General features: G+C 39.3%; 1 protein-coding gene across 1 annotated transcript in view; it reads right to left on the bottom strand.

The window, feature by feature from the left end:
- PSMA6 (proteasome 20S subunit alpha 6) overlaps window positions 1-10,936 on the bottom strand; it is a 23,055-nt gene extending 12,119 nt beyond the window's left edge. The window contains exons 1-4 of the mRNA XM_007938547.2: window positions 10,861-10,936; window positions 1,933-2,027; window positions 1,398-1,479; window positions 542-697 (exon numbers count right to left, since the gene is read on the bottom strand). Of these exons, the coding sequence (XP_007936738.1) occupies window positions 542-697; window positions 1,398-1,479; window positions 1,933-2,027; window positions 10,861-10,936 (409 nt within the window). The remainder of the gene's footprint in view (window positions 1-541; window positions 698-1,397; window positions 1,480-1,932; window positions 2,028-10,860) is intronic.
- Between the last annotated feature and the right edge of the window lie 12,058 nt (window positions 10,937-22,994).

Raw genomic sequence — 22,994 nt, 5'->3', positions numbered from 1 at the left:
ATTGTGGTAAACTGTGGTCAATGACATGAGACAAAGTATATGTGAACTGCTGTATGGAAAGTGAAATTGCTCTGTAAATCTTCACCCAAATAAAAATAAATAAATTAAAAAAACAAAACAAACAAACAAAAAAATAAAATTAAAAATATGAATCACAGGCTTTTATGTGACTCTGGTACTTTAGCTTGATCAAAAGAAACAGTTACATTGTCAAAATATCTAATTTAGGCATTTTCATAGAATGACAGTATACTACCTTATAATACCCTAATATAATAGGGACTTGGCTCTTTCAAATCATACACTCTCAAAAAGTATTTTGACAAAAGTCTAATAGCATTTACAGTTTAAAGAGATGCCAAAACACTGATACTGTTGCCAAACCTTTCTTCATATCTCATTTATAATAAAGATTTCCCTACCTTATGTAATTTCCAAACTAATGTTCAGAACCCAAATGTTATTTAAATAACTTTCTTTATACATGTCTTCTTAAAAAATTACAAATGATTAATCATTTGAGAGTCCTTAATATACTTACAACAACCAAGAGGCCTCATTTCAGCGTTCTGTGTATAGACTTGAGAAATATCTGCAATTCTCTTACACAGCATGTCCACAGGAATCTCATAGCCATATTTGTATTTCCAATTAGCTGCCTCATAGCGAGCCCTCTGTACCTGGGACCTGCTGTCAGCTGATAGGATAAAAACAAAGGCTGACTTCTTTAGAAGAATGAACTTTAAGCCACATAATTTTCCCACCACATATATAAATATATATCTATTATGACTTAAGGAAAGGAGAAGTGGTCTACTTTGGCCTTTTCTCCCACCAAAGACTCAGCAAAAAAGACACAATTTAAAAAAGGAAAATTTTTTTAAAAGACTGAGCTTAAACATTGTACTGTCCTTTAATGCTGAGCCCTTCATCAGCTGTTAAAACAGTTTCTACAAGTATCTAGTAACTCCCAAAAGAACAAACTTTAAGGAGAGACTGTTTATCTTGATTTGGGGGGAATGTGGGGGGGCCTTGAATTTTCCTTGATTTCAAAAATAGAAATGCAAAATAAATTTTTATAATTCTTACCCATTTCTATCTAGTGTTATTTTCACCAGGTTTGAGATATATTGAGTTAGGTCCTTATTTATGAAATAAGATAAATCATCTATGAGATGGGTCTCAGCCCACTTTTCCTGACAGTGGCAAAAGACCTAATTCCATTATATTTATAATTTCTTAAAAGCTCACAATACTCTTCAGATATGATAATAGTCTTGGAAGACTGCAAATCTACTCATTAGGTCACTAAAAGGAGCTTTAAAATTAAAACAAAAAAATAAGTTGAAGAAAGTAACATAAGGCTTATATATCTAAGTAGGTATTGAGTTGATTACCTGTCATTCCTGTCATTACACAGCCAATGTTTTCAGTTATCTTGAATAAGTGTGTCACTGTGCTGGAATCCAATAATTTGTCCTAATAAATAAAATAATAATAATAAAAATCACAGTTCTTTGTTTAGCTATTAAAAAAAGTGATGCTATGGAACTAAAATTACATAATAATAAATGCCTTCTTTTCGTTTTACAATTAAAACCTTTTTAAAAGGGGGAGGTAGATTGTTTTCCTATTCTAGATGATCTGTTTCTGATAGGCAAGAACTGTATCTCACCAAAGCTTGTCTAGTCCTATGACAAAAGACCATGAGATCCTATTGTGCTTATAATCATACCACAATGTTCCACATGTAAATTCTGTCTCCTCAGCTAAACTGTACACAAGTATACAGTAAATATTTATTGAATAATGGAAAAATATAGTTAAAGCAAGCATAATATTCACTTAGGCAATAATATATCTTTGTACAAACTCATGACAAATTCTTACATCAGATTCCACAAGAATTGACTATGTGGCAGTACTACTTACTGGTACTTTCTTCTGTGTGACAATTACAGCACAGTCTTTCCCTCTGACAGCTACTGATGTAAGGCCACCCTGGTTAATAGCCTTAAAAGCATATTCTGGAAAAGAGAATAGTTTTTTAAAAAATAATAATAATAATAGAATAAACTGTCAGAGATTCAAACAATGAAATAATATATAGTCATTAAAAAGAATGAAGTAGAGACAAACTGTTACAGTAAGGCATCCATATCTTCTGATGAAGAACATCAAAAATGGTAAATACCTGGATACTATAAAAGACTGGTTTTATTCCCCCTCTATTTATTTAAAAACATATGATTGTCAAAAGCAAGGAATGTAAGAGTATCATGTAGAATTTATAAGTATGTAGATATTTATAGAAAGGATAGGGAATAAATGGACTTAACAAGGTTTCAAGGCTTGTGCATTTTATGTTAAGTGATAAATATTAACCCTAAGAAGACTGGGAAAAGTTAAGGATATACATTGTAATCCCTAGAACAAGAACAAAAACAAAAACAAAAAGTAGCCAGAAAACTAATATGTAAATTAAAATTCTAAAAACTATTCAAATAATCCAGAATAAGGGAGAAAAGTTGGTAAAAAAGAACAAGCAAACAAAATAGAGACAAACAAATAATAAAATGGTAAGTTTAAATCCCCAAATGTCAACATTTAACTACTAATGGACTTTTACTCCAATTAAAAGGCTGAAATTGTCAGAATGGACAAAAAAAAAAAGCAAGGCTCAACTATATGCTATCTACCTGAGATACACTTTGATAGATGGAAGGAAAAAAGTAAACGTAAAAAGGATACCACATAGGTACCTGTGTTTTATCGACTATGCAAAGGCATTCAAGTGTGTGGATCATAACAAATTATGGATAACGTTGTGAAGAATGGGAACTCCAGAACACTTAATTTTTTTCACGAGGAACCTGTACATAGATCAAGAGGCATTCGTTCGAACAGAACAAGGTGATAGTGCATGATTTAAAATCAGGAAAGATGTGTGTTATGGTTGTATCCTTTCACTATACTTATTCAATCTGTATGCTGAGAAAATAATTCCAGAAACTGGACAACATGAAGAAGAACGTGGCATCAGGGTTGGAGGAAGACTTATTAACGACATGTGATATGTAGATGACAACCCTGCCTGCTGAATGTAAAGAAGACTTGAAACATTTACTGATGAAGATCAAAGACTACAGCCTTAAGTATGGATGACATCTCAACATAAAGGAAACAAATATCCTCACAACTGGACCAATAAGCGATATCATGACAAACGGAGAAAAAATTGAAGTCGTCAAGGATTTCATTTAACTGGGATCCAAAATCAACACTCATGGAAGCAGCAATCAAGAGATCAAACAACATATTACACAGGGCAAATCTACTGCTAAAGACCTCTTCCAAGTGTTAAAAGATCAAAGCAGCCACTTTGAAGACTAAAGTGCGCCTGACCCAACCCACAGTGTTTTTCAATTGCCTCATATGCATGTGAAAGCTGGACAATGAATAAGAGAAGTTGGACAATGAATAAGACAGAAAAACTGATGCATTTGAACTGTGGTACTGGTGAAGAATATTGAAAATACCACAGACTGCCAGAAGAACAAACAAATCTGTCTTAGAAGAGGTACAGCTGGAATGCTCCTTGGAAGCAACAATGGCCAGGCTTCATCTCACCTACTTTGGTCATATTGTTGGAAGGGACCATTGTCTGGAGACGGATATCATGCTTGGTAAAGCAGAGGGTCAGCAAACAAGGGGAAGACCCTCAACGAGATGGACTGACAGAGTGGCTGCAATGATCAGCTCAAGCACAGCAAGGACTGTGAGGATCACGCAGGACAGGGTAGTTTTTTGTTCTGTTGTGCACAAAGTCACTATGAGTTGCAATCGATTTGATGGCACCTAACAACAACACAAAGCATAAGAAGGCTGAAATGTCTATATTAATATCAGACAAGGTAGACGTCAAGACAAAGAGTATTATCAGAAATAAAGAGGGAGATTTCATAAGTTCCTCAGGAAAATATGCAATCATTAATTCACATAAAGCACCTAATAAGAGAGCTTCAAAATATGTAAAGAAAAATGAACAAGTTTAAAGGAAGAATTGGCCAGTCCCACAATCACAGTCGAAGATTTTAACACTCCTACTCACCAACCGCCAGAAATGAACAGGAAAAGAATGGACATACATGATCAGAACCATGATATCAAGCAACTTGACTTAACTGATATTTATAGAAAATGATAGTCAACAACTGCAGAATATGTATTTTTTCAAGTGAACATGGTACATTTACCAAGACAGATCATACGATGGGTCACAAAAGAAGTCTCAGTAAATTTTTAAAGACTGAAATCCCTAAATATTTGGAAAGTAAATAGCATACTTCTAAATAATAAATAGATCAAAGAAGAAATTGTAAGAGAAATTTAAAAATATATTTTGAACTGAATGATAAAATACAATACATCAGAATTTGCAGGAATTCTAAAATCATGCTCAGAGGGGATTCTGTAAGTTGTGGACAGAATCAAAGGTGGCCCTTACATAATTCCAGCCTCCTAGTGTTTCCGCCTTTGTGTAATCCCCTCCCCTTAAGGGTGGGCGATACCTATAACTTGCTTATCAGAATATCGCAAAAGTCATGGGATGTCACTCCCCTAGTCACATTACATAAGACTAGCAGATGCTAGAGATTCTCCTTGCTGGCTTAAAGTATGGGACCATGTGGCGAGGAACAGCATATGGCCTCCAGAACAGCATATGGCCTCCAGTCAAACAGCCAGCAAGCTGTGGCCCTCAGTCCTACATCTGCAAGGAAATTAATTTTGCCAACAACTGGAGTGAGCTTGGAAGCAGATTCTTCTCCAGTCAAACATCCAGATGAAACAACAGCCTGGCTGATACTATGATTGCAGCTTTGTGAAATCCTAAGCAAGAAAACCAAGCTAAACTGTGCCCAGACTGCTCCCGACACACAGAAACTGAGATAACAGATGTTTACTGTTTTTAGTTGTTAAGTCTGTAATAATTTTTATGTACCATAGAAAATATAACAACCTTAATTGATTATATTAGAAAAGGTCTAAATTCAATTATCTATATTTCTACTTTAAGAAAGTAGAAAAAGCTAGAAAAAGAGCAAAGGAAACCCAAATTAGAAGAAATAATAAAGACCAGAAATCAATGAAATAGAAAACACACAAAAAGGGAAAACCATGAAAGCCAAAAATTGGCTCTTTGAATAACAACAAATTAACAAAACTATAAACCCTGTGATAGGCTGAAAATGGCTCCCCAAAACCTAACCTCTAAACGCCTGGAACCTGTGAATGTTTTGCTCTATATAGCATAAATAGTGTCTTTGCAAGTGGGATTAAGTTAAGGGTCTTGAAATGAGATTATCCTGGTGCGCTCTAAATGCAATCATATGTAACCCTGTAAGAAGAAGGCAGAGGGAGATTTTACAGAGAGGAGACGGCAAGATGAAAAGATGAAAAGAGAGCAGACAGAGATTTGAAGATGATGGCCTTGAAGAGTGGAGTGATGCCGGCACAGGCTAAGGAATGCTAGCAGCTACCAGAAGTGGAAGAGGCAAGAAACACACTGTCCTCCAGCCTCCAGAAGGAGCAAAGCCCTACTGCCACCTTACTTTCAGCCCAGTGATGCTGATATTGGACTCCAAAACCGTGAGAAAACAACTTTCTGTTCTTTTAAGTCACCACATCTACAGATAGCCACAGGATACAAACACAAATTCCTAGCTAACCAAGAATGTAAAAGAAAGTACAAATTATAAGTACCAGGAACTACAGAGGGGTTATCTATCACTACAGTTATAGAAATTAAAAGGATAAAAAGGAAATACTAAGAACCATCACATCTATATAGATGATTCTCAAATCGTGGTCATTAGAGCCTTGATCTCACCTAAATTTCAGTACCATACCTTCCAACTGTTTTGCTATTCTGCCTGATTGCTCAGACTATGATTTTAGACCCCCAAATATTCCAACTATGGAAGGCTATTTGTTTGTAATATCTGCCAACTGTCCTCTCACATTATAGTTATAGACCTTGATCATTCCCATATCCATGTCTTTGCTTCTTCATGCCCCTGCCTGGAATCCCCTCTCACTCTTATTCTCCACTGATGGAATAAAGTTTGTCCTTCCCACTCAAGTCTCTTCCATTCCCTATGGACATTTTCTCTGATTGTCCCAGGCGTGATTTTTCCAACCTTTTTCTGAATTCCGTAGCATTTCCTATTTCATGTTAATTTCAGTATTTTCCAGTGTATTTTTTTCCCTCCACATGTAGATTGGAAGGCAGGAATCCATACATTCCATGAAGTTAGGTCATTAAAAACCAAGGATATTCTTCTGGAGCAAGACAGGCATTCTGCAGGGTATATCTATATTCAATTTTAATGTTGTGAGACTGAAAAATTTTTAAGATTTTTTGAAGCTGCTTATTTTGCCCTTCCCTAACCTTGTAGAGGAGCTCTGGTAGTGCAGTGGATAAAGCATTTGGCTGCTAATCAAACCCACCAGCGGCTCCATGGAAAAAAGATGAGGCAGTGTGCTTCCGTAAAGATTTACAGGCTTGAAAACTCTATAAGGCAGTTCTACTCGGTCATATAAGGTTGCTATGAGTCGGAATTGACTTGACGGCAGTGGGTTGTTTTTGTTTGTTTAACTTTGCAGGCTGCAGTTTCAAATCCACTTTATTTTCAGCAAGCAAGGTTATGTCATCTTCATATTGAATTACTGATATCAAAGACTAGCTCCTTCATTATGGATTGTACCCCAACATAAAACAAAAATCCTCACTACTGACCAATAAGCAACATCACAATAAATGAAGAAAGCACTGAAGTTATCTGGGATTTCATTCTCCTTGAAGCTATATGATCAATGCCTATGGAAGAAGTGTCAAGAAATCAAATGAGGTATTGCATTGGGCAAATATGCTGCAAAAGGCAAGCAGTTAAAAAGCAAATATGTTACCTTGAGGACCAAAGTGTGCCTGACCCAAGCCACGGTATTTTCACTTGCCTCATACACGTGTGAAAATTGGACAATGAATAAGGAAGAATGAAGAAGAATCAGTATCTTTTGATTACAGTGTTAGTGAAGAATACTGTATTGTGGAGCACCAGAAGCACAAATAAATCTCAAGACGTAAAGCCAGAATGCTCCTTAGAAGGGAGGATGACAAGACTACATTTCACATACTTTGGAAGTTTTATCAGGAGGAATTAGTCTCTGGAGAAGGACATGCTTGGTAAAGTAGAGGGTCAGTCAAAGAGGAAGACCCTCAAGGAGATGGCTGACACAGTGGCTCCAAGTAGGCTCAACATAGGAATGATTGTGACAATGGCGCAGGACCTGGCAGAGTTTTATTCTATTGTCCATAGGGTCGCTATGAGTCAGAATTGACTTAATGGTATCTAACAACCACAACCCTGTAGGAGCATAACTGAGAAGTGTGACATATTTCATAGTGTATCCTAAACAGTACTCTTTAAAACAGTGATCCTCAGAGGGTTAGGATCCTTAGAAATTGTGTGTGTGTGTGTGTGTGTCAGGGAGGAGATACAAGATTTGAAATAGCAATGCTTGAGCTCATTATTTTTTTGGTGTCGTTATTATACATACACACATACATATGAAATTTCAAATCAGATCTACGGAGGACCTGAGAAGTCTGGGCTGAGAAATATTGCTTTAACACTAGAATATTTTTAAGTGCAAACAAGGTAAACAGTACTCCTCAGTTCATTTGTTTATGAAACTCCTGACTTCATTTACATCAAACATGTTTCTTCTTGACAGTCATCCCACATAGAATCATTTACTATGTGCTAGGTGCTATTCTAAGTGCTTTACATTAACTCATTAAATCCTTAGAGCCCTATAAGGTAAATGAAATCATTATTTCTATTTTACAGATCATGAAAGTTCTCATAGTTGATGTGAAGCAAGGACCCTGTCTTCTATTGACAATGCTATTTTTACAAACTTTATTGTAAAGTTTAAACAAACTTTAAATAAAACTGTAAATAAAAAATAAAGTTTATTTATAAAACTGCCCTCTCTAGTCTGTCTCCATCAGTCTCTTTTCTTCCTGTTCCCTGTCCACATGCCCCCTTTTTAGAAACAATCAAGCAATGCTCACATCTACTTGGCAGGCAAACCCAAGTGACTGCTTCTCTCCTCCCTTTGCCAGAGCTATCCAGAAAAGGAAAGCAAGCAGAAGAAAGGAGCTTGAAACTAGCCAGGTTTAATTTGCCCATCATGGCCTCAGTTTCCCCACTGGTAACTTGAGGAATTCATTAAAGTAGATTTTAAAACTAGGTGTTTTATATATTCTTCTACAAGGCTTTTCTTCACACACACACACATACATTACATACATATGTTAACAGAAGGGTAAGGCCCTTGACTGCTAACCAGAAGGTCAGTGGTTCAAACCTACCAGCTGCTCCACAGAAAGAAGATGGGGCAATCTACTTTCATAAATATTTACAGCCTCAGAAACCCAATAGGGGTTGCTATGAGTCAGAAATGACTCAATGGCAGTGAGCTTATCCCCTCCCCCATATTTCCTGGGAGCAAACACTATCAATAGTTTGTTTATAATTATGGTTAGTATTTTAACTTTAAGCCTCCATGTTTTATGTACCTATTTTTTGATTTATCAACTTCAGACTACATTTATTTTTTTGACTCCCAACTACGGACTTAACCTTCCATTAATCTTTCCTTCCTCATCTCCCCATTTTTGTTACATTATTTTTCCACTGCCAAGTTTAACATGTTGCACTCTATAATTCAGTCTTATGTTTTGTCTAAAATTTGGATTCTGAAATTATAAATAAGCAGCATGTACAGTATTATGATTACGCACATATATTTCACTAGAAAATCAAGCATGGATAGATTCATAGAAATGGAATATACTCAGTCTTTTTACTCTCCAAATCTGTCTGAAGAGCTACTAATCGAATACAGACCAAAAAATGACCAAAGAATCAAACAGGCATCCAAAATCATTTATTGAGCACTAGTACGCAACAGGTACTATTCTAAGCACACTGCATATATCATACTATTTAATCCTCAAAACAACCCCCTAAAGTGGGACTTATTAGACCAACTTCACAAACAGAAACTAAGGCTAAGGTTATGTACCTTGCTCCAGGTCTGCTAGTATGGGGCAAGCAAGGATCTGAATCCAGGTATGGTTCCAGGGCCTGACCTCCTCACCCCTATATTGCATGCTCATACTAAGTCCTCTTTCACTTTCCTTTTCCTCACGACGTCTAATTAGTGCCCTACATAGGAGTCAGTTATTCAACAAAGCAGAGCTTAAAATCATGCTATCTAGATATTAAACTAGTTTGTAACTACATGTTCTCTTCCAAATCTTTTTAACTATTAAAATGATACTATACTCAGTCTTTTTACTCTCCAAATCTGAGAAGCATTAAAGACTACACTTTATGACTAGATTTCACAATCAATAGACAGAAGCAAAGTATAAGTCTAAATGTGACTTTTCCTGTTCATATATTAAAAACTATAAACCAGAACACTAAAGGCAGTAGTCCAGTATTAAAAAAAGTCTGTAACTCAGGAATGAAACACTAAAAATGAAGCTTCCTTGGGGATACAGTTATCATCTCTTCTATCTTTGATATTTTTCAAGTGGGGATAATAAATTAAAAGCATTACTGAGTTACCCATAATGATTTTAGATCCAGCCAGACTAGCTGTTTATTGCTACATTATATGCAGTATGTTGCCATACAGTGGACCCAGTGTGATTCCAACTCCCTCTTTAAAATTTACAGCAAAGAGCACTTCATTTACAGACCAACACTTCCCAAGCACAGTGATATTACTCTCTTCGCCAAGGCACTGATGTGTGCTAAACGCATTCAAAAATAAAGCCATTTGCCCAAAATATAAATTAAATTCTTTTAACACTAAATTCTCTATGGCAAAAGGTTCAGGATCTAGTTTATAATCTAAAACCTGACACCATGTCAATTCAACAAAAATATATTGTTATACTGCTTAACTAATGACTAGCTTAGGGCTTGTTTTCACTAAAGCTGAGCTTCAGAAAACAGCTAATTCATCATATCTCATGTACAACAATTCAGAACCAGCTTTTAGACTACACGAACTTTCAAACAGATGTGGCTTAAAGGAGGATATAAATTTCAAGAGCAGCTCTAGAACTGAAGGCCACTCATTCTGATCTACCAGTTTTCCAAAGATGTCCTAACTTCTGTAGATACTCGTAATTCGGCAATTTTCACTTTATTCATTTTTGTTAACGTATCTGTCATCCTCTTTAAACTGCGAGCTTCAGTACAGGGGAGGGTGTAACATTCATCTTTGTATCCCTAAGACCAGCAGTGTCTGGCACAGGAGGCTCTGAATGCTTGTGTGGAATTAACCACAAAACAAAGTCCATGCTGCACACAAAGGAAAGTGGAGATGGGGCGTTTTAGTTGGGACGTTAAGGAACCAATTATCCTTTAGACAAGAACAGACTCTGGACCTACCCAGGCTGGAATGGAACAACTGAAGGGGCGTCAGGAAGCCAGAGTCACGCATTACAGTCCTACTTCCCTTAATTCTTCATTATGCCCGGACGTGCGGCACCTCGCCCAGACGAGACCTAGGTCGTGAGTCTTCGGGTCTCCGATCCCTGCCTCCAGACAAAGGTAGGTACACCACGCGGCTCAATTCGGACTCGGTCCTTCTTTCCCAGATCACGCCCTGCTTCAGCCCCAGATCAGAGCCGGGGCCGCGTCTGTTTGTTCCAGGCCGCACCATGACAAGGCAGTTAGGGTGGACCACAGGCGGACCCGGTTCACTCACCTACTTGGTAGAGGCGGCCCTCGGGTGAAAAAATGGTAATGTGGCGGTCAAAACCAGCGCTGGAACCACGGGACATGTTGATACACCCACTACTTCAAGTACAGTCTCCGGGCCCCGTAGCTCCCACACCAGGCGACAAGCCCCTTTCGGAAGTTGCAGCGACTGCTTCCGGAGCACCGGCCAGGCTTCTTCCGTTCTTGCACGCGCAACTCATGGCTCTAGCGTCAAGGCGAGCAAGGGGAGAGCTCTGAGGCCCCGCCCCTAAGTGGGAGCGGGCACGGGCCGAAGGTCTTCGGTGTGCGCTTGCGCGAGACCAATTTTAGCTTGACTACCAGGTGAAACTTGGGTTGTAACGGCTTAGGGGTTTTACTCTGTATAATGAGTTGACTCTAGCAACAACGGAAAAAAGGCTTCTAGAGTTCCGGAATAGTAATTTGCCCATCAGAGGGACCTAAATAGACTGTGCAGTTAACAGATCTCTCGTTAGTTTCAACACCTGCACATCCAGCCTGTGTCTGGACAGACTGCTGGCTTTTTTCCTCTTTACTACCCATTTTCCTTTCTGTTGGAGGAAATGGATTTCAGCTGCAGGCACCACCACTTAATTGGGCACAGAAAGGAGAGGGCACTAGAAAGAGCAGAATTTTCATGTGACCATGCAAGACCTTACTCTGACCAGCAGCCCCTACAATGTTAGTTTTAAAATTAAACAGGTTGAAATATGGATGTAATAAGAAAATCACGAGGTTAAGCAACCTAGATTGATAATGAACAAGAACGAAAGGGATGGGACTTACAGCAGACTGGTATTAGAAGGATTAATGAGAGTAATTCCAAGTCGGTCAGGTAGCTCCAGGTGAACAACAGCAGGTGGCTTTTCAAATTGTAAAATTGCGCCTATTATGATCTGACTCCAAGGCACCCTCCTATTTAACGAATGTAAAATGCAAAGCATGACGTTTAATTTTTTCCAGATAAAGATGGTTGTACACCAGGTAGACCAGATACACCAGTTTATGGCGCTTTAGTACATTTAATACTCTTTAACGTATTTTCTCCTAAACATATTTTCCATTTTAAAGAAAATAAAATAAGCTCATAAGGAAACTCCAGTTCTCAAGTGTTTTTTTTTTTTTTTTTTAATATCTCTATTCTATTAATCTGAGAAAGAAAGATCCAAAACTGAAATATGGTTAGAAAAAAACTACATGCAAACAGTATCTCTAGCACACAGGGTACTTTCCAGCTCTAGCTAATAATTCTCGAGTGTACTGATAAAAATTATCCTTTGTGTCATGGATTGAACTGTGTCCCCCCAAAATATGTATCAACATGGCCATGATTCTCAGTGGTTTGGCAGTTATGTAATGATGTGGCACATACATAATGATGTGATCATCCCCCACGACCTGATCTGATGTGATCAGCCAATCAGCTGTAAGGAGGGTGGTATGCAACACCCTTACTCAGGTCACAGCTCTGATCCATTTAAGGGGAGTTTCCCTGTGGTGTGGGCTGCATCACCTTTTACCTTGTAAGAGATAAAGGGAGAGAGAATAGAGCAGAAGGGGAAGGACCTACCAGCACCAAGAAAGAAGAGCTGGCAGCTGAATGTGTCCTTTGGACCCAGGGTCCCCACACTAATAACTCCCTAGACCCAGGGAAAGATTGATGCCAAGGCACCTGGAGATCTCCACCAGACACTAGGCCCACATATGTTGAAGGGGACAGACTTTCCCCAGAGCTGACAGAGAGAGAAAACCTTCCCTTAGAGTTGGCACTTGAATTCAGACTTCTAGCCTCCTAAACTGTGAACAAATAAAATTTTGTTTGTTAAACTGTCCACTTGTGGTATTTCTGTCACAGCAACACTAGATAACTAAGACACCTTGATTCTGGTTCAGGTTCCTACCCTCAGGACCAATTCCTCTTGACCTTTTGAGTAATTTTGTTTTCTCAGATTCTGAGAGAGCCTGGTGTACTGTAATTCCTACGTTTACCTGAATCCCAAACCAGACATTACCATCAAGTCTCTTCCAACTCAGAGAGATCCGATAGGTCAAAGAAGAACTGCCCCATAGGGTTTTCAATGTTGTAAATCTCTACAGAAGCAGTCTACCTCATCTGTCTCCTACGGAGTAGCTGGTACATTTGATTGCCAGCCTTTTGGTTAGCAGCCGAATGTTTTAAACACCAGAGCTCCTTATAGTTCACCTGAATAGTCATAAATAAAATGAGTTCTCTTTAGACTGTTAGGAGGTTGAACTCATTTAGCCCCATAGCTCCAAAAGCCTGCTGTATGCTGATACCTCTCAAAACTTGGGTCTCTAGTTGGACCCTTCTCTGAAGCTCAATATTCTCCAATTCACATTGAGACACAATAGTAATTCTAAACTCAGTATGTTTAAATCAAAACTCCTCACCTTTTCCCTCCCAAACCAGGTCCTGCCTCTGGCATTTTCCGAGGCCTTAGAGCCCAAACTTTGCAGCTGTCTGCAACTCCCCAATACTTCCCTATCCCCAGCCCCATAAAGGTCCCTGGGTGGCACTAATGGCTTACACTTACTTGACTACTGAACTAAAGTTTCTAATCTACCCAGTGGTGCCATGGAAGAAAAGCCAAGTGATCTGCTTCTGTAAAGATTACAGCAAAGAAAACACAACGGAGTTCACTTCTACTTCCTAATACAAGGCATCGCCATGAGTCGGATTTGAGCCAACAGCAACAGATTTTTTTTTTTTCCAAGGCCCATACAATCCTGATCCCTCTTACTCGTCTCTCCTTTTTTTCTTTCTTTTATGTAATCCATAATTTCACTTGCTGTTTATTGTCTCTGCCTTTCTCCCTACCCCCACCTAACCTCAATGAGGAGGGATCTTTGTTTTGTTCACAGATACAGCTCAGGCCAACTTGAACAATGCCTAGCATATACTAAGTGGCCGATAATGAATGAATAGGTGCTCTGGTAGCATAGTGCCTAAGGCACTTAACTGCTAACTAGAGGGCTGGCGGTTCAAACCCACCAGCCACTCCTTGGAGGGAAGGTTGGGCAATCTACTTCCATAGCGATGCCGCCTCAGAAACCCAAGGAGGGGTCACTATGAGTCGGTCTGACTCTACGGCACACAACAACAACAATGAATGAATGAATCCCTTACAGCATAGTTAGGTGTACATCCCTTTTCATTTGAACCTGAATTTAAATTCCATAGTAAATTATATATTAGATATGTGACCTTATGCAACCTCCCTAAATCTAAATTTCCTTACCTATTACATTTGGATAATAAGAGGGGGTCACTATGAGTCCGAATGGACTCCGTGGCAGTGAGTATATATATATTTTTTTAAACAGGAGTTGTTGTGAGGATTAAATGAGAGAAGGCAAATAAAGTGCTAAATTTAAGTAACTCACCAGATACCCCTCAGAAGGAAGATTAGGCAATATACTTCCATAGAGATACCACCTTGGAAACCCAAGGAGGGGTCACTATGAGTTGAATCCACTCAATGGCAGTGAGTTCTTTTAGGGAATGCATTGGAGGAAAAAAAAAAAAAAAAAACCCACCTCACTGTCGTCTAGTTGATTCCAACTCATAGCAACCCCTCCTTGGGTTTCCGAGGCAGTATCACTAGGGAAGTAGATTGCCCAATCTTCCTTCCAAGGAGTGGCTGGTGGGTTTGAACAGCCAACCTTCTGGTCAGCAGTCAAATGCCTTAGGCACTATGCCACCAGAGCTCCTAATATGTAATAAGTACTCATTAAATGGTGGCTGTTATGATTGCCTTCTGTTATGGACTGAAATGAGTGCCCCCAAAATATATGTAATCCCATTTGGGAATAGGCTTTTCTTCATTATATTAATGAGGCCTTACCAGTGTTTATATTCATAAACCGATCACTTTTTGGATATAAAAAGAACAGAGTAGACATAGAAGCAAGCAAGCACAAATGGAAAGGTAGATGCCATGTGGAGATAGATGCCATGTGGAGGTCTCCAAGAACAAACCTCCCCCTAGAGCTGGTGCCCTGAATTCAGACTTCTAGCCTTTTTCACTGAGAAAATAAATTTTTGTTCATTAATGCTACCCAATTATGGTATTTCCATTATAGCGGCACTAAGAAATTATTCAGTCAGTTACCAAATGCTGTTGGTTATGCCTGTGGAGTGATTGTACTGCCTACTTTTCATTCCCACTGCCACTGTCCAAATTTAGACACTTTTTACAGTTTGCTTGGCCTAGTACAGTAGAGTCTCTTCTTGTTGATCCATTCACACTCTTGGAATTATTTTCCCAGAGCAAGATCTATTGGGTTGCTTCTTTGCCTAGATTCCTTTGGGCTCCCCATTACCCACTGAACAAAATCTAGTCTTTAGCTTAGTGTTCAAAGCTGTTTATAAGCTGACCTTTACCTACCTTCTCCTCCACTCTATCTTCCTATCTCTATTTCTGGTCTACACTCTACTTCTCTGTTAAGCACTGTCTGATCACTCCTCAAACTCTAATTTCTCCATACCACTGTCCCTTATGTAAGGACCACACCATTCCCATCTCCTCCTCTAAAGCCCAAATCCACTGGTTTGTCTTTTTCTCCCCTATATGCCAGTGCAGATAATTTGAATCTTTTATTAGTTTGAACCAAATGAAATAACCATTTTTGCAGGTCAAAAATGGTTGACCATTAACTATATGGTTCAACTTAGAGTTGTATGGCTAGGCTTCCCCAAAGATTGGCAGGACAGGCAAATCACATGGTAAGATGTGGTAAATCACATGGAATTCAAAGGTAAGATAAGAATTTAGCCCTTAGCTTAAGACCCTCTGTTGGCAGTTTCAGTGAGCCAGGAAATATAAAAATGAAGTTCATCTGTGTTTCCATGTAATATTAGCAGGTGTTGAAATACAATTAGCAGGTACTTTTCATTTCTGTATGTCCACCACCCAGATATGGAGCTTTGCTCAAAAGAATTAAAAAACAAAAAACAACAACAAAAAAAACCCTGCTGCCATTGAGTCGATTCTGACTCATAGCGACCCCCATTGGGTTCCAACGTGGTAAATCTTTACAGAAGTAGATTACACCATCTTCCCTCCACCAGAGTTTCTTCATAAGAGTTTAAATGACTGTTAAACTGAAAACTGTAGAAAAGGGACAGATGGCCCAACTAAGAAATGCTTTCATAGCTGCAATTCTTTACTTCCTATGTAGATTTACTTAGTGCTGAAAAGCACCTCTGGATAGTCACTGCATTTCATTTCAAATCAAGCACACTGCAGCCAATAATTATTTTATATATTCAAACAAATCTTGATCCCTTCTTTGAAGTTTCATATAAGCTAGGCATTGGAAGAGGCATAGGATTTGGGTAGTATATACATTTTAATACTCATAAGGTTATACCCTGGATGTACAAACACAAATTGAAAGCTGAAATTAGAACATCAGGCTTCTTGAGGCCAGTGGCCATATCTGTTTTGCTCTCTAATGTATCCTCAGTACCATGGAGTATTTAGCATGAAGTAAGCACTCAAATCACTCACTGAAAAGTATTCTCACTATTGGCATTTGCTATTATGTTTGTTTTTCTTTATTTGAGCACACTGAGAAATCCATTCCACCTCTCAAAAACCTAAGAGCTCAGATAATTTCTATTAGAATTCAAGATTTTTCTACATAGGCAAATGAATTCCTGTGGGAAATCTTTCAGAAAGACAAAACCCTTATTGATTCCATTGCAAAGGGAAATCCCCTGGAAGCCGACTTCATGAATATGTGCCGTTGGGTGCCAGGCAGCAGCTAAACTATTCACTTAGGTGGACTTCCCCCTGGGTTGGGGAGCTCAGCTTGGGTGAAAATATCAATTTCACCAAAGTTGGGGTACCAATACTCCTGAAGCTTTACACAAGCCTGGGGGACAGGCTTGCTGTGTCTGTGTGGAAAGTTTGATCTTATTCTCTTTGGGGCCACCAAGTTAGACTTTTTGAAATGACTTTCTGGTTTTTTGAAAAATTTTACAGATGACTTGACATCTCGTGAGCCTTGGAAAATCTCCTGGGGGCGTCCAGTTGGCAAAGGCCCACATTCTCCCCTGGGGGTGGAGGTAGGTGGAAGGTAGAGGTTACCCACAAGGCAGAGGTAAAAAGTTTCGGTGTAGATTCCCACTGCAAATGTGATAAATCACATGGAGTTTAAAGGCAAGATAAGAACTTAGCCCTTAGCTTAAGATCTCCTGTTGGCAGTTTCAGTGAGCCAGGAAATACAATAATGAAGTTCATCTGTGTTTCCATGTGATATTAGCAGGTGTTGAAACACAATGCCTTGTGAGTTGACCATAAACATTAGTAGGAAGAATATCTTCAGAAAGTTAGGAGTCCCTGATGCTAAGGGGCTGTGGGTCAGGGCAGAGGCTAGGATGAAGCAGCTCTGGTTGAATAGTAGAGGGAGGTAGGGATGTACCCGGCTCCCTGGCCAGAGTTCGCCAATACAGTGCTTCCTCAGAGCTTTACTTGTATCTTTCTCATTTTACTTAGTCCTGCAGGTCTTCCACAGCATGGTTGGCTGCTTAGGAGTTGTCATTTTGGCTGACAACTTTGAGGAAGGAGAAAAGGGTGTTTTCTCTGTACTTCGGTCCTATAATTTATGAGTAAAGGAGAGGAACAAAGCGGGGAACATATGGGAGGTGGTGTGTGGCTTCTTCAACTTGTATGAGGCACTAGTTTTGCTTCTACTCATAAACCTTCAAAGTCCTCACCTGACCAGGTTCCAGTAAAATAACTCCCCCAATCCTTCTTGTCGATAATGTCTAGTGTGGTTTTCTCATACTCTTATACCAATGGTGGGCTTAATACAGTATCTAGCGACATAGCAATCACACAACTATTATTATTTTCCCTCTGCTTCATCCTTTCTCTTTCCAGTCAATACAATTCTATATCTGAAGCCTATCTGCCATCTCCAATAATGATAATGTTGTCCTTTGGTCTGAAAGATTAAAAAAAAAAAATTAGTCTCCATTCAATCCAAAGGACATTTAAATAAAGCTATTCAGGAACTATTTCTATAAAGTCAAAGCCTGTACAGTTCACTCTTGATTTTTAGTTCTAGCAACTTTAGCATTAACCTCTTAAAACTTTTGATATTTCTCTTATTTTTCCAAACTCTTCCTCAAATGAAGACCCAATGCTCAGCTTAGCTCTTGTTTCTGGAAGCCAAGGATTTTGAGAAGCCCTGGGAATTCTCATGGGTCTCCTCAGAACACTGGAAGAGGCAATACCAAGTCCCCAGCTGGCTTAAATGTTGGTGGTTTTTAACTCACAACTTCCCCTTAGGCATGATAATACAGGAAGCCCTTCATTGCCTGAGAGAACAACAAATATCCCAGTGAAAAATAAGATGGGAAAGGAAGGCGCAAGGGAGAGATGGGGTCCTTAGCCTCAACATGGTCAGGCTCTGCTCTGAGAGTCAGAAACATTTGGTTTCAAAACGAGTCTTGCCATAGGCTGCCTGGTGACCAGAATCTCAATTTCTTTTTTCAAACAGGTGAGTTTGCTGTGCCACCTTAAAGTCACAGAGTAAAACATCATTAACCACTACAGTGAAAATAAGCCACCTACTAGTAGACTTGAACTCAGCTTCCCTCTTTGTGAAAGGAGGGAGCACCCGGTGAATAAGGGCTGGATTGTTGGTTATTTTACTTTAATCTATCCCTAGCCTAGGAGTGGCTGGTGGGTTTGAACCGCCAGCCGTCTGGTTAGCAGGCAAGTGTCTTAGCCACTATGCTACCAGAGCTCCTATCCCTAGCCTAGAACAAAACCAAGTACCGCACAGACCTGCACTGCACACTGCTGTTATTCAGAAGTGAAACTCAGTCTGTCTTCTTAATTTGGAAAGCAGCCAATACTTACCTACCCTATCCCCACACATGCAGCCTCACCCATGAATGTGGATGGGGGATGGTACCTCTAGACATCAGTCAGTTCACTGAGCAGATTTTCACATCCATGGTGCTTCCCTCAATCTTGGGATCTTTATGGATTTTATTTAGCCTTTATTCATTCTGTCTCCCCTACAAACCCTGGTCATGTGGAGAAAGGGAGGCAAGGATGTTGGCCAAGCCCCAAGAGAGTGGGTTAAGAATGAAGAGGAAATAAGACTCAACAGCCTTCCTTTCAGTCTAGAGGTACTTCCTCTTCCTTGGGGTTTTCTAATTGATTTCCTTTAATTTCTTCTTTCTGACCACAAAATTAAGCCATCTTTGATGCTCCAAATGAGCCAAATTCTCTTGGGGTAATGAGAAAGATAAATAATGATGTTTCTGATAATTTTAACCAATACTTTTTTTTTGTAATTTTTATTGTGATTTGGGTGAAAGTTTATATAGAGCAAATTCATTTTCCATACAGCAGTTTGAACACATTTTGTTTCATGACATTGATGGTGATCCCCACAATGTAACAGCTGTCTTCCCACTTCTTCCCTGTAGTTACCTTTTTCCTGTGTCCTTCTTTCCTATGCGTTCCTGCCCCCGAACCTATTGCCCTGTAATTCTAACCAATACATTCAGTCACTTATTTAGGAATTAATTCTTAAGAATCCAGTTATTGGTGGGAAAGGAAGAGAATGTTCCAGTGTTATTTTCTGATGCTCTGAAATGACTTGGTGACCTTAGCTGAGATCCTCTAACTGCACCCAGAATTCATTTCATCCACAGTGGTAAGACAAAGGCAATTAAAAAAAAATCAACCCCAGACAGCAGATACAGGTAGTAAAACACTCAAATATTTAAAACTGTGGAAGGAAGTCTTATGGTGCATACATAGCTGTTGCCAAACCTGTTGTCATCAGGTTGATTCCTAGTCATGGTGACCCTGTGTTACAGAGCAGAACTGCTCCATAGGCTTTCTTGGCTGTACTCTTTACAGACACAGATAGCCAGGCCTTTTGCCCACGGTGCTGCTGGGTGGGTTTGAACCACCAACCTTTAGGTTAGTAGCTGAGAATAAACTGTGCCACCCAGGGACCTCTATAGGTGCATAACACATTTTATTCCAGCTGCCACAGTGCCATATATATGTTGTTGTTGTTGTTAAGTGCCATCAAGTCAGACTCGACTCATAGCTACCCCTCCTTGGGTTTCCGAGGCAGTATCACTACAGAAGTATATTGCCCCATCTTCCTTCTGGTTAGCAGTCAAGTGCCTTAGGCACTACGCTATCAGAGCTCATTGCCACGTATATAGTAGATACTAAATAAACAAATAATTCATTCATTCGAGACATGGGAGAGGTGAAATGCTAAGATTAGGGAGGGTGGCATTAAGAAGATCATTATTTCTTGAGGATCAATGGAGAGCTCTGGTGGCATAGTACCTAAGGCATTTGACTGTTAACCAGAGGCTGGCGATTCAAACCCACCAGCCAGTCCTCTGAAGGAAGGTTGGGCAGTCTACTTCTGTAGTGATACCGCCCGAGAAACCCAAGGAGGGGTTATGAGTCGGATCCGACTTGATGGCAGTGCGTTTAGGATCAATGAGGCATCAGACACCACAAACTATGTTCCTGGGGCTAGTCAGCTCACACACACACACACACACACACACACACACAAATTACTGAGGAACAAGAGGGGAATTCTCTTAAAGAAGAAGTGGGTATTAAAGGTAAAAATCAGGAAAACATTTTCAAAGAACTTCTCCAAACTAATTCAACAAACACTTCTTGAGCCTTTTCTATGGGCAGAAAATTGGATACACAGATGAATCAGATGGACTTCCCACCAGAGGTCAGTAGAGAAAATGAAACACAAATGAAAACAACACTAACACAAGGTAGCTCATGATAAGGAAGAGTCCAACAAAGCCTTGCAGGTGGGGAAATTATCTTGGATCAGAGCAAATGTGAAAATGCTGGGGGAAGTATATCCAAGCTCAGCTTGGATGGACAAGGAGAACTCTAAGAGGTGTGTTAGATGTTGGGCACAGTGTGGGTTGCTCTGTTGTGCAACACAGAGTAGGAGGGGCATAAGCAGAGAAGCAGAGGAGGAAAAACAGAGCTTGTATTTAGTGGATGGCCCAGCTTGACTAAGGCACAAAAATGTGCTGGATTAGGGTACAAATACAGTGAGGAAGCCTTGAATGCCAGGCTAAGGAACTTACACTCCAGTTGGAAGGCAATGAGGAGACATTTCATGTTTTTGAGCAAGGGGAGTGGCATGATTAGAATTATGCTTTGGGAAGATAAACCTGATAGCAGTATTCATGATGAATTAATGATGGTGGTAGAAGAAAGGGCTGGCAATTTTACTTCTGAAAATCAGTCAGTGACAACCATATGGGTCACAATAGTTCAACCTGCAGCCATTCATGGGAATAGTGTAGGACTGGGCAGTATTTTGTTCCATCATGCAGGGGATCACCATGAGATAGTGGCCAATTCAATCATAGCTAACAACATCAAAAGACAGAGCTATCAATCAAGAGGCTATTGCTAATAGTCCAAGTAAAAGTCTTTGAAGGTCTGAACTGGTATAGTAATGGGAATAGAATGGAGAGATTATCTGCAAGAGAAGAGCATTTTTAATAACTTTTTTTTTTTTCATTATTAAAAGTTGTATGTAGATCTCTATGGCTAAACTTCCAGCCAAGCCTAGAAGGTGAACAATAACATCAGGGAGGTATGCGCTCCTTAGAACAATCAACCAAACTAGATCAAAAGGGCAGCATCTGCTCAGAGATAAAGCTTACAGGCAAGAAGGGATAGAGAAGAAGAACAAACGGAAATGGTAAACACAGGAAGGAAGTGGAAAAGAGTACTGTTACATTGTGGAGATTGCAATCAACATCATAAAACAAACTGTGTATGAATCATTGAATGGAAAATTGATTTGTTCTATAAACTTTCACCCAAATCACAACTGAAAAAAGAAAGAAAGAAAGAAAAATAAATATATAAATAGAAGTAATACACACAACAGAATTTCAAATTCTCATGGAATACAGACTTCCTGGAGCCAATGAGGCTGGATGAATCCTCAAAACTATTGCCTGAAATCATCTTTAAACATCAAACCTTCACTCAGAAATATCCCTAAAACAAACAATAAAATAAAACAACAAAAACCCCATACCCATTGCTACTGGGTTGATTCCAACTCAAGACAGAGTAGAACTACCCCAAAGGGTTTCCAAGGGAGTAGACAGCAACATCTTTCTCCCATAGAGTAGCTAGTGAGTTCAAACTGCCAACCTTTGAGTTGGCAGTTTAGCTTAATTTCTAAAAAAAAAAATATCTGCCTTGAGCATTGTTCTCCTTTAAGAACTATCTATGTAGAGTCAAAGTAACAACAGTGACCCGAAAGATTAGATAGGGCATTTAGGGGCAGTGGGTTTATGTTAATGGTAGAAGAACAACTTGGAAAATGGAGGGGTTTGGTTGCACAACGTGGAGAGTGTAATCAGTGTCACTGAATTGCCCATACAGAAATTGTTGAGTTGATGTATGCTATGTATATTTTCAACAAAATAACAGTAATGCATTATTAATAACACTATTTATAATAGACAAAAATGATGCTCAACTAAATGCTTAATAACAGTAGAATGGATAAATTGTATATTCACACTACAAGGAGCTCTGGAGGTATAGTGGTTAAGGTATTTGGCTGCTAACCAAAAGGTCAGTGGTTCAAACCTACCACCTGCTCCACAGAAGAAAGATGAGGCAGTCTGCTTCTGTAAAGATTTACAGCCTTGGAAATCCCATGGGGAAGTTCTACTCTGTCCTATAGGGTCTGTATGAGTTAGAATCAACTTGATGGCAATGGTTTTTTGAGTTTTTACTCTTCCTTTAACCTTTTATGCCTCTAGATGAAAACCCAGACAGGAGACATTACTTCTTTGCTGCTCTTAAATAACAGTGCTGTAGTCACTTTAAGTAACACATACAGTCTCAGTCTAGAAATTAGGATGTCCAGTTCTTGAACAATTAAAACTCATACCTACTGTTGCATCACTGCTACTCTGTCAGCTCAGGTCTGCTTTGGACTGAAAGTCTCCAGTGGAATAGGGAGGGGAGTATGGTTGGCTTTTCCTCTCTGACTCTGGGCCCTAATCACTCCTCCTCCAGTTGCTGA

Source organism: Orycteropus afer, unplaced genomic scaffold (assembly GCF_000298275.1).
Source record: "Orycteropus afer afer isolate SDZICR_OR568_19922 unplaced genomic scaffold, OryAfe1.0 scaffold00051, whole genome shotgun sequence".
In the NCBI taxonomy this organism is placed as follows: domain Eukaryota; kingdom Metazoa; phylum Chordata; class Mammalia; order Tubulidentata; family Orycteropodidae; genus Orycteropus; species Orycteropus afer.
This window is presented reverse-complemented; position numbering and strand designations above follow the sequence as displayed.